Genomic DNA, 10,312 nt, shown 5'->3' on the forward strand with positions numbered 1-10,312 from the left:
TAATTCCGTCTTGGGCACAAACAAAATAATATCCTTTATAAAATATTAAAATATTATATGCTTATATTATAAGCAGATACATTTACTGTAATTGACCCAATAATATAATAAAAAAAAAAGCATTCATTATCAATAAATAGATGTGTGAGCAAGAACAAATAAGTAACTAAATTCTACAGACTACTAGAGAGCAATACTATTTGAAGGAATTTCCTTCACATATATGGCACAAACACAAATAAATAGCAAAGTAACAAACACTCTCACTGGTAGCATTTTATGAATTCTTTCTACATGTTAAGTTCTTTTACAATTGAGTACATATATTACATAAATTGAGATATCACAGCTTGAAGAACATTATCACAATTTAATGGTTTAATCAAAACTGTTGAGAATAGTTGCATTATTCTTCAATTGTTGGCCACACATCATCTGATCCCTGTTCTGGGAGATTCTTTTTCAAACCTGTCGCAAAGGAGAATTTTGGATTTAGTGCCACATTTCTTTAATTTTGCAATAGAAGAATTAATAAGGGCAGACCACTTTCGTTTCACATTTTTGGATGAGTCTACTCGCCCCAGCATGAAAATGTTTTTTTTAACCTCCTGCATGCTTATAAATTTGGTATAGAAAATCAAGAAATCAGAGATAAAAGTGGTTTGGCCAAATGAAGGCAATGGACATACTTCGTCTTTCATCAGCAACACACCTGTGACAGGAGCATTTTTTTCAGGAATTTTCTATCAACTTTTGCTTACCGGTAAATGATGAAAATGCCCTGATTACATTTGTCTTCAATAATCTTCAGAAGTTTTGAAAGGCAAAATCTCATAATATGGTGCAAATCTTGACATAATAACCAGCTCAAGGACCCTGCTAAATTCCTAACACTGTATTTAATATATTAACACCAGACCATTGCAGACATTTAATGTTCCACATAATTACTGCATATCAAATGACATGAATAAATGGCATCTCAGGGGCCTGAAGGCAAAGTTTCAATATGATTTCTAAAGAAAATTAGAATTACACCTTCATAAACATACTACCCCAAGAAAAAATATATTTCTACGCGAAAGACATTATACATAGCCTATATATATTGAAATGTTAATATTATAAACAAATTGGTGCATGAATAAATGGAAAAGGAGGCTGTAAGCCATGTTTGAAATACAAAAATAAATTGTTTTACACATATGCCAACAAATACACCTTTCAGTTCAGGTGAGGCAAAATCATCTTTCATACACAGAGTGTGTAATAAGTTAACAAGTATGATACACTGTAAATCTGTATTTACAAATACTTATCTTTCTTTTCTCATTAATATTGCAATATGTCCATGTTATCAACAATAATGTGTCATGTACCTTTCATGTCAAATCTAGAGTGTACACTGCTGCAGTTTGTTTCTGGCGAGGAGTCTGTTGATGAAATGTACCAGGAATAACTGGAAGGACTAGCTGAATCATACTGGCTGTCTGTTGCATCACACAGGTGACATATTCTTGGAGTAGCATCAGGTCCACGAGGATAGTTATCATCTTCTGAGTCAAGCATATAACTCCTCAATGCACCTCCATGATGTGCAAGACGTTCTCGACTCCATACCATGTGCGAGTTCTCAATGGCCATTATCTGCAAGCAAACAGTTTGCCACACTGTTCTAGACAAAACCATTAAATAACGTTGAACATAATTCACAAATACATTCAAGTATCACTCTACTGTAACAGCTTTAGCAATGATGTTGCCATGGACATCAAAGTTAACTTGGGATGAAGACGATGTTAACGTAAAGATCTAATGTGGGATCAGTCAGCAAAGGTTCAGCTTCACACCTCATTTTGTTTCAAAGAGCATTTTCAGTTATAGTTTCCAAAGAAAATTTTGAATTTGCAGCAGTAGCTGGCAGACAATGGACAGACATTAAAGTCACTTCGATTCATGCACCTGGTACATTGGAGAATTGAAACAGCCCAACACTCAGACATAATGTTTGTTACCTTCAGTGCTGGTCTGCAAATATCACAAAGTCACAAATTAGATTTAACTTTCCCTTTAAAACAAGAATTTTATTTGGCGACTTCCTCCAAAAAGACTTAGATGTTTAATGACTATGATTAGAATTGTTGGAGTTCATATGATAACAAACATGGGAAGAAGCCCAGATTGTGACCCAAGATATTAAGAATACACAGTTTTATCTTTGTCCTCTAAACACTGACTTTAGATGCTATAGATAAAGTGTTCGCCTCAGGAAGATAATTACTGTATGTCTAATAGTGCAGTAGACCTGTATCTCATGCATATTATTTCGTATGTGCACTTGAGGTATATTTTTTTTAATGTTCATTAAGTAAATGCATTAATACCAAGTGAACAATAGAGGCAATGGCTCTTTTTTCTAATGTTCCATTTGTGCTTATTGTACCTTTAGATTAAACACTGTTTCAATGTATTATATTATGCAGACAACACGTTACCCGCCAAATCATAGCTATTTTACTTTTTCAAAGTTGAAATTCAATCAACTTCCACATGCATTTTGTGCCAGTTACCTCCTCACAACAACGCTTGCTAACAATGGCTCTGTAGTCAATCCTCTTCAGTAATTTATCTCTCTTGGCTAGAAATCCAGGGTATTTCTTTTTCCATTTTTTGCCAAGAGCCCATGGAAAGATTTCATACTTTATTTCCTCTTCATCTTCTTCCACATCATTTGCAAGATATCTGAAATTCAATCCATTCAATGAATGTCCTGCCCAATAGTCAAAACACTTGTTTGGTGCCACTCTCAATCTACCAGTATCATCTTTTAGCATTCTTTTGTCTGTCTGAGTTAATGCGCATGCTTTGCAAATTCTTTTTCCACGTATTCTATTTTAGTGAAAACTTATCACAATTAAACAATTAAAGATGACAGTATTGAGATAAAATAGTGAATTCCAAGGCATTTGAACATAAACTAGTACTTAAACTGGCGTTTGTAAAAAATGCACTACAGTGATTTTGCTCGAAGACAAATGTTATCAGGGCATTTTCATCATTTACCTGTAAGCAAAGATTGATAGAAAATTCCACTATACTATTATCAAAATTTAAAAAAATAATATTTATTACATTTTTTATGACAATCAGTGAATGTCCTTGAAAACAAGAGTGATTTATTAATTTAACTAAAACATGTTACTCCATCTCCAATTTCTGTTCATCCTGACAAACATCGTTTTAAGCTTTACAAAAAGGATAAATAGAAGTTATATGCTCTTGGAAATATCCACTTTGTTCCATTAATAAATGAATTCTGATTATCTATAGCTCAGTTGATATTTCCCACACTGAAATTAACCCATGTTGAACACTATATATCTTCACCATTCATTACAAGAGTCATCAGAAGATTACAAATCCCTCCTGCCCCCACAAACTAATTAGAAAAAGGCACCAGTTGACAAGCTTGTCTTTGTGTATGCACAGTTTTAAAAAAAGAGTACCTATTTATTGTTTTAGAGATATGATACAGATAAACACAGGAAAAAAATAAGTTAATAAATATTCCTAAACAGCAAAAGGCTTGACTTCAGCCCCTGGTTAATATATGTACCAAGTTTGGATGAAATACGGATTGACACAGACAGACCAGATGATGACTCTAACCCCCCCACCCTCCTCCCATATGCAGCGAGGATGAAAAGGAACTAGTCAAGATGTCCAGTCTATATGACTATATATAATAGTTAAAATGTCGTAAACATAATGTACCAAAATTCTATTAGTATGTTTGTATTTGCTTACAAGAGATCTTTTATCATTCTTGTATGTGGCTAGGAAAAGCCTTCAAAGTGTAGTACTCACTCTTGGACAGAAGAAATCATAATCATTATATGGTCGAAATAAGTAAATTAGTGCTTACAATGCAATGAAGAAATTGGTTCTTGAATACTCCCTCAGAGAGTAGCCAGCTCTCTTGAAGTAGGCAAACACCATTGCAATCAAATACTGTAAATGGAAATGGTAAAGAATATAAAATAATTTCAGATTATATGAAGTATAGTGAGTCACGCATATCCAGAAGGGACATTAACATCACTTCACATGAATAATAATGTTTGTTACAACTGCAGTCTCTGCCAAAATCTTTTGAGTAGACTAGCCCAAACATAGCTCTAAGCATTACTTTCAGTAGATTTTAGTCTTATTACCTGAGCTTACTAGACCCAACAGAATTTTAATAGACTCTGGTTTCGCAATAGTGGCTAAAGTTACAGACAGCAACAATCCTGATTGAGGATCTGGATTTAACTGTAATCACATGATTATGCTAGCTCATCAGTAGACCTAAAAATATCATGAAGTTGTTTGATAGACTACTTAAACGTAATTGTAGTACTGTCCACAAACACTGATAAACGAAAAACATACAAAATCAACAACACTTAATTTGAACTGTGAAGATGACTTTTATGTGCATCATGGTATAAGTTTACAAATCTTCAGTGCCAATTGTATGTGTGACCAAGAACATCTTTATATATCATGTCACATAACCAATGTCACAATTGAAGCAAAATGTTAAGCAGTACAGCTTACATTATCAGCAATTCTCATACAGCTATCCATTTCAAGGAAGTCTTGGATCAGTTCATCAGCTGGAACACATAAATAAGAAACATTGTTCAAGCACAACAAACCATAAAATGACATGGCATGGTTTAGTTTATCTAAGTTGTTCATAGGGTGAAATGTACATTAGTAATAAAGCTAACTAATTAGATTTATATATATTTGAAAATCCAGATTACCAACATTAATCTGAGAGGAGAAATAGTTCTCACCAAGTGATTTTGAAGACCCGATGGAGTCTGGTGTAAATGACTTTATGGTACATTTTCATGGTGTGATGAATGTGACCAGGAAAAAGCAATGACTGATAGTTAACTATTATTTATGAATGAGAACAGAAAAATTAAATTTAGAGTATTATTTCTGTATGCTTCATATAAATAACAATAAATGAAAAAGCAACATTCATATCACACTTAATCTGAAACACAAACACATTACCAGCAACAGACGTTTATGTTTTTAACTTTTTATATCATCTCTAAGCATCACACTCAATTTCAGGATCCTCTAAAAAATGAATTAATATAAATGTAAAAAAGTAAATCACAGATTTCATGATCAATTCCTTGGTTGGAAAGTGAGGACCATCTAATTTATTAATTTGAACACTTCCAGCAACGATGTCCTGCTCAGAGGCCTATATTTGACTCCAAGTCTGCAACAAAATGTACAAATTCCCAAGCTGAGTAAAAAATGTCTCAGTTCCTCTGAATTTATCTATATTTGAATATTAAGAAAATTCCCATTTGAACAAAAGAATGCTTTCTTTCCAGTTTGCCTGTCAAGGATTGAAAGTTTTGAATCCAAAATAGATTATCATTGAATAAGTATGAGATAATTGATTTTATGCAACAAGTTCCACATGCATATCTACATCCCTAAGCGTCTTACTAAGTTTTCACACACGTTGAACTTACATACTCTTAATCAACACTTGAAAGTACAACTATGTATATAAAGTGGACTATTATATAAACAAATTTACTGGTCATGGATGAGTAAAGGTTATATATACATAGCAATAGAAGTCACAGTGTTAGAAATTGGCACTAGTCCTCTGGTCCTTGCCAAAATGCCCAGTGGTAAAGGTATCATAAGGACTAGTAGAAATTTGCCCTTTTTAAGGGTTTTGCTATATGTTATCATTTTTAGGACCAGTGGACGAAAACTCTTAGTTTCTAACGCTGAGAACAGTATCAATACTCAATAGTCGTTTGTCATCATGTTTGGTTTTTGTTTGGTTAAACAAATAGTTGCAGATTTTTTCCTGAATTTGGTTCAGAATATTGCCTGATGATAGACATGTCAAGTAGATTTGTTTCTTGTTTTACATCAGGCAACAACATTCAATCTATATCCCAGCAGCAGGTTAACAGGGTTTAGATATTTTTCAAATATGGTAAAGATATAGAATGTGCTATTAAAAGTTCATGAAATCATGAAAATGACCTGATGCCATTTGTCTTCACCAAATTCACTGAGTGAATAACTGAGTGTTGGCCAGGCAAATGTCCACCCATTAAAATACCATAGCTGAAAATTTCAAGGATGTAATAACTTCCTTTCATTGCTGATACTCAGAAGAAAATATCTAAACTTGGTTTCAACCTGTTTAACAAATTTTGAGATATTTGGACCAAATAAAAAAAATTGTCAGGAAGACACATTGTAAAACAGTTTGCATGACTTTGAAGAAGTCAAAGGAGACATGATGATGTCTACAAGTCTACAACACATACCTTACAAGTATATCTGAAATGTGATCATACTTCAACTTCAGAAATTGTTACTAGTCCTATAATCCTTGTCAAACTGCCCAATTGTTAAGGTATCGAATACATAAGAACTAAATTTGCCACATTTAAGGGTTTTGCTATATGTTATCATAATGAGGATTAGTGGACCAATAATGTTAGTTTCTACCACTTATACTTACCTATGAGGCCAAAGAATGCCTTCATTTCTTTTCCCTTAACAATGAAACATGACCTCTTTTGTCTTTTGGCTGGCACATGATTAAAAGAAGAAGGCTCTTCAACAGAATTCCCTTCATTCTGTTGTGATTGTTGCCTCTGCCTCTTCATATGATTATGCAGTGGATAATGCTGTGGTTGAAACAACAGCAGGTTGACAGGGAATATGTGGTATCAAAAGCTCCTAATCTTCATTAGGCCTATTTGGATAATCAGGAATTCAAGTTTTCATGAAGCCTGTAAAATATATCCCACCATATGTTGCTTCAAAATTAGGAAGGGCAAGGCTCATCTGTGACTGAAAGTGGAAATTTGTAACCTGTTGACTAAATTCTTTATCCAATTCTTCATTGATAAATACAAGTGAATATTGTAACAAACACTTAGAAAATAATGCTTGCCAACTAGCCTGTGGTGGGTTGTGATAGCCTGTGCTAGCGAACATTTCCATGAACTAGGCTAGTTATGGCTAGTTATATCTATACTTCAATGTCCTAAAAAAAATTAAAACATTTTTTGTCCACTAGTCCTTATAATGATAGCATATAGAGAAAACCTTGAAAATGGCAAATTTCGTCTATCTACATTATACCAGCATTAGAAATTGATACCAGTCCTGTAGTCCTTATCATATGGACTAGTAGAAATTTGCAATTAATTATTAAGGGTTTTGCTTCATGTTATCATTATAAGAACTAGTGGACTACAAATGTTAGTTTCTTCCGCTGCTTTTGACCCAGACTTTTTTAAGCCCGGATCATTTTGCGATATAAAAAAGATGTTGCAATTCTTTAAATATTATTTGAAAAAAATCATCATTTGAAAATATTTATGTAGGCATAATGTCTTCATATGATTAACCTCTTCAAGCCCACTTTTGTTATAGCCATATTACTAAAATCTTGTAAACTTTCGTTTTTATGTCCACGGGGTCTTTATCGTAACGCAAAGCAAGATATATATGGTCACTAAGCCCCTGTGGTCAGCTGGTGGTTATGACATTTTATAAATTCCATCTACATTCATCAATTTCTTCAACCATTCTTTATTGCAAGATAATGTCACACATTACAAAATCAAGCAGTGCGTACTATTCAAAGAACCTATTCTAATTTAGCCAGAGATGTACTTACTTAAAATATTACTTACCAAAAAGCTACTTTCTCCGCAGCTGACAAATGCAACTTCTGTGGATTTTCTGTCGTCTGCTAGGTGCGCGACGCCGGTGACCTCTATGTTTTTAGTAACAGTTTAGAGTGATCTCCCCTTTATTCGCCATGCTCCTCACAGCGATATTACGTTCCCGGAGCTCTCTATACTATATGTTACCGAGAGTGTAACGAAGGTGTCACGCGCTGGGAAGGAGCTTGCGTATCCGCGTGGTCATTGTTACATTACGTTTTGTGTACAGTGTATTATAAAAAAAACTGTGACAAATAAGATTGTGTCGAGAACTCTTACTGAGAACAAATATATGTACTCAAAGACCAAATTAATAGTGGTCATGTTGGTATTTTATCATGAGATTTTTCAGAAGAACGTTACTCCACACAATATAGATCTAGGTTCTTAAGAAATATTAAATTTTCAAGTTCATATTCTTCTTCGCATTTCGCGTGTTCTGTGCGCCAGCAATGGCGTAGTAGTCAGGAAGAACTGCGAACATTAGTGACTTGTAGTTTAAACATAAAGTTTTAGATACTTTTTGTCATTAAACAATATATCAAGTGACTAACCACGGGTCCGGGTAGTCCTGTGGGTACCCGGGTCCTATTCAGTACCCACCCGACCCGAGTATCCGAATTACCCGTCCCAGCCCTAATAGAAATAACTTCGTGAGCGGATTTTGTCAATTAATCGTCTCGTGGGACGAACGGACCAGATTCAATTATGGCGCTGTTACCTGTCGAAATAAAGTGAGTGGGTGACTTGGGTTAAACGCCAGAAGAAACACAAAAGGGAGAAATCGAACCTACGCTCATATGTTTCTGGCGTGCCAGAGGGAGGCTTCTCGATCTGCACAGCAGATTGCGGCGCCTAAGGCGACTGGGCAATCCGTGCACCCCCTAAAACAAAGATAATGTGGTTGTAATGTGTGATCTGACTGACAGGGTGTCATCATACCCTGACGGCGTGGATCTGTGCCCATGTATACCGTCATATAGCTGGAATATTGCTGAGTGCGGCGTTAAACAAGAAACAAACAAACTAAATGAATTTCCCGTAGACTCCAAAACATTATACATGCATCACATACGCAAGCCTGACTTTAGACTGTGTGAATGTTGTTTAACGAGCAATCAGCAATTAGATAAAACAAAATTAAGGCTGGCTGTAACTGAAGCAAGAACAACAATCCACGTCATCGGGGACTTATGACACGCAATCAACCGGTAGTCATACAGCCTGATCAACCTTTACCCCTTTTAGTCGGCTCTTAATGTCAATCTGTCTGAAGGTTGACCACAAGACCATAAGTGACTGAGTGAATGTTGTTTTGCGTCGCAACGTGCATTATTGGACATTTATTACTCACCCGAGAAGAGATCATCTGTTTGATAAACACAACTTTGTATTACGCATTGTGTAATATTTACCAAAGCACGTGCTCATGTCCTGCGGGAAGACGTTTCACTAACAAATAGTGAAAACTCCCCAAATCCCTGGGCTTTTTCAATGACATTGCGTGTAGAGATGACAGGCCACTGAGAGAAGCTTATGCACACTCGATGACCCCAGCAAACCGGTTGCTTGACTGACGCCACATGGCATTGTTTCTGGTGGATATTGTAACAAAATACCACAAATTACGCCAGAGGGTATTGTGTCGTTATCGTGTGTGCACTAGTGCAAATATCACTTCACGTAATGTCGGAATGACGTCAAACGAGAAACGACGTCATTAATGAAGAAGATGGCCACACGATAGGGAACTAAAGTGACCATCTGTCTCTAGTGTAAATGTATTGTTCATCACACTCAGGATACACGGGTTGGTCATCTGACACTCTCGGCCACTGGCCACAGTCATTCCATTCGTCACCACTCGCCTCTTTCCGTAACCTGCAAGAAGACTCGTCCCCCTATCGATGAATGTTATGCGCGAAAATACGACAAACCAATCAGAATGCGCGTATGATTTCAAGTTCTTCGTCAAAGAATCACTCAGAAATAATTTTTGATTTTACATATGTCATGCATCTAAGAATATACCCAATACAGTTAAATGTGTTCAATCATACTGTATAATTCCACATGTCCAGATGTGCTTTAAATTGCATCTGAAATATATATAATATATTGGGAAATATATGTGAACTATAACGCGACGAATTGACAATTATTTTAGGTATGGCCGTTTGCGCTAAGACGGAACCCGGTCGCAAAAATGGCCATGAGAGGGGCACGAGTCGCTTGTCCTGGAATAACACGAGTTGGTCACGAATGCAGTCATTCGTGACCAACTCGTGTCATTCCGTGACAAGCCGAATAGCGACACGTCCCCCTCTCGTGCTAATTTTTGCGACTGGGTTCCGTCTAAACGCATCCAGGCATGTATATTTCCCCTACATATCATACATATTCCAGATGCTATTGAAAACACATCTTGACTTACAGTATGATTGATCACATTTAACTGTATCTTGGGTATATTTTCAAATACAAGACATATGTAAAAAAATATTCCTGAGGGATTCTTT

At 35.6% G+C, this 10,312-nt stretch overlaps 1 protein-coding gene across 1 annotated transcript; it reads right to left on the minus strand.

The window, feature by feature from the left end:
• Positions 1–406: 406 nt before the first annotated feature.
• LOC139444095 (speedy protein A-like) lies at positions 407–6,722 on the minus strand. The gene is made up of 6 exons (XM_071225002.1): positions 6,575–6,722; positions 4,603–4,661; positions 3,926–4,011; positions 2,571–2,742; positions 1,380–1,647; positions 407–468 (listed from the first exon to the last, which is right to left on the minus strand). The coding sequence occupies exons 1-6, from the start codon at positions 6,720–6,722 to the stop codon at positions 407–409; spliced, it is 795 nt and encodes a 264-aa protein (XP_071081103.1).
• Between the last annotated feature and the right edge of the window lie 3,590 nt (positions 6,723–10,312).

The sequence above is a fragment of the Haliotis cracherodii genome, unplaced genomic scaffold, assembly GCF_022045235.1.
Source record: "Haliotis cracherodii isolate W230 unplaced genomic scaffold, xgHalCrac1.p SCAF_5, whole genome shotgun sequence".
NCBI lineage: Eukaryota > Metazoa > Mollusca > Gastropoda > Lepetellida > Haliotidae > Haliotis > Haliotis cracherodii.

Excerpts from the sequence above, each read along its gene's own strand:
- LOC139444095 (XM_071225002.1), bottom strand. The coding sequence starts at position 6,722 with ATGAAGAGGCAGAGGCAACAATCACAACAGAATGAAGGGAATTCTGTT. Across the intron at positions 2,743-3,925 it reads ACCAATTTCTTCATTGCATT|ATATCTTGCAAATGATGTGG; the intron begins GTAAGCACTAAT and ends ATTGAATTTCAG. Across the intron at positions 469-1,379 it reads CTCTAGATTTGACATGAAAG|GTTTGAAAAAGAATCTCCCA; the intron begins GTACATGACACA and ends CCTTTGCGACAG.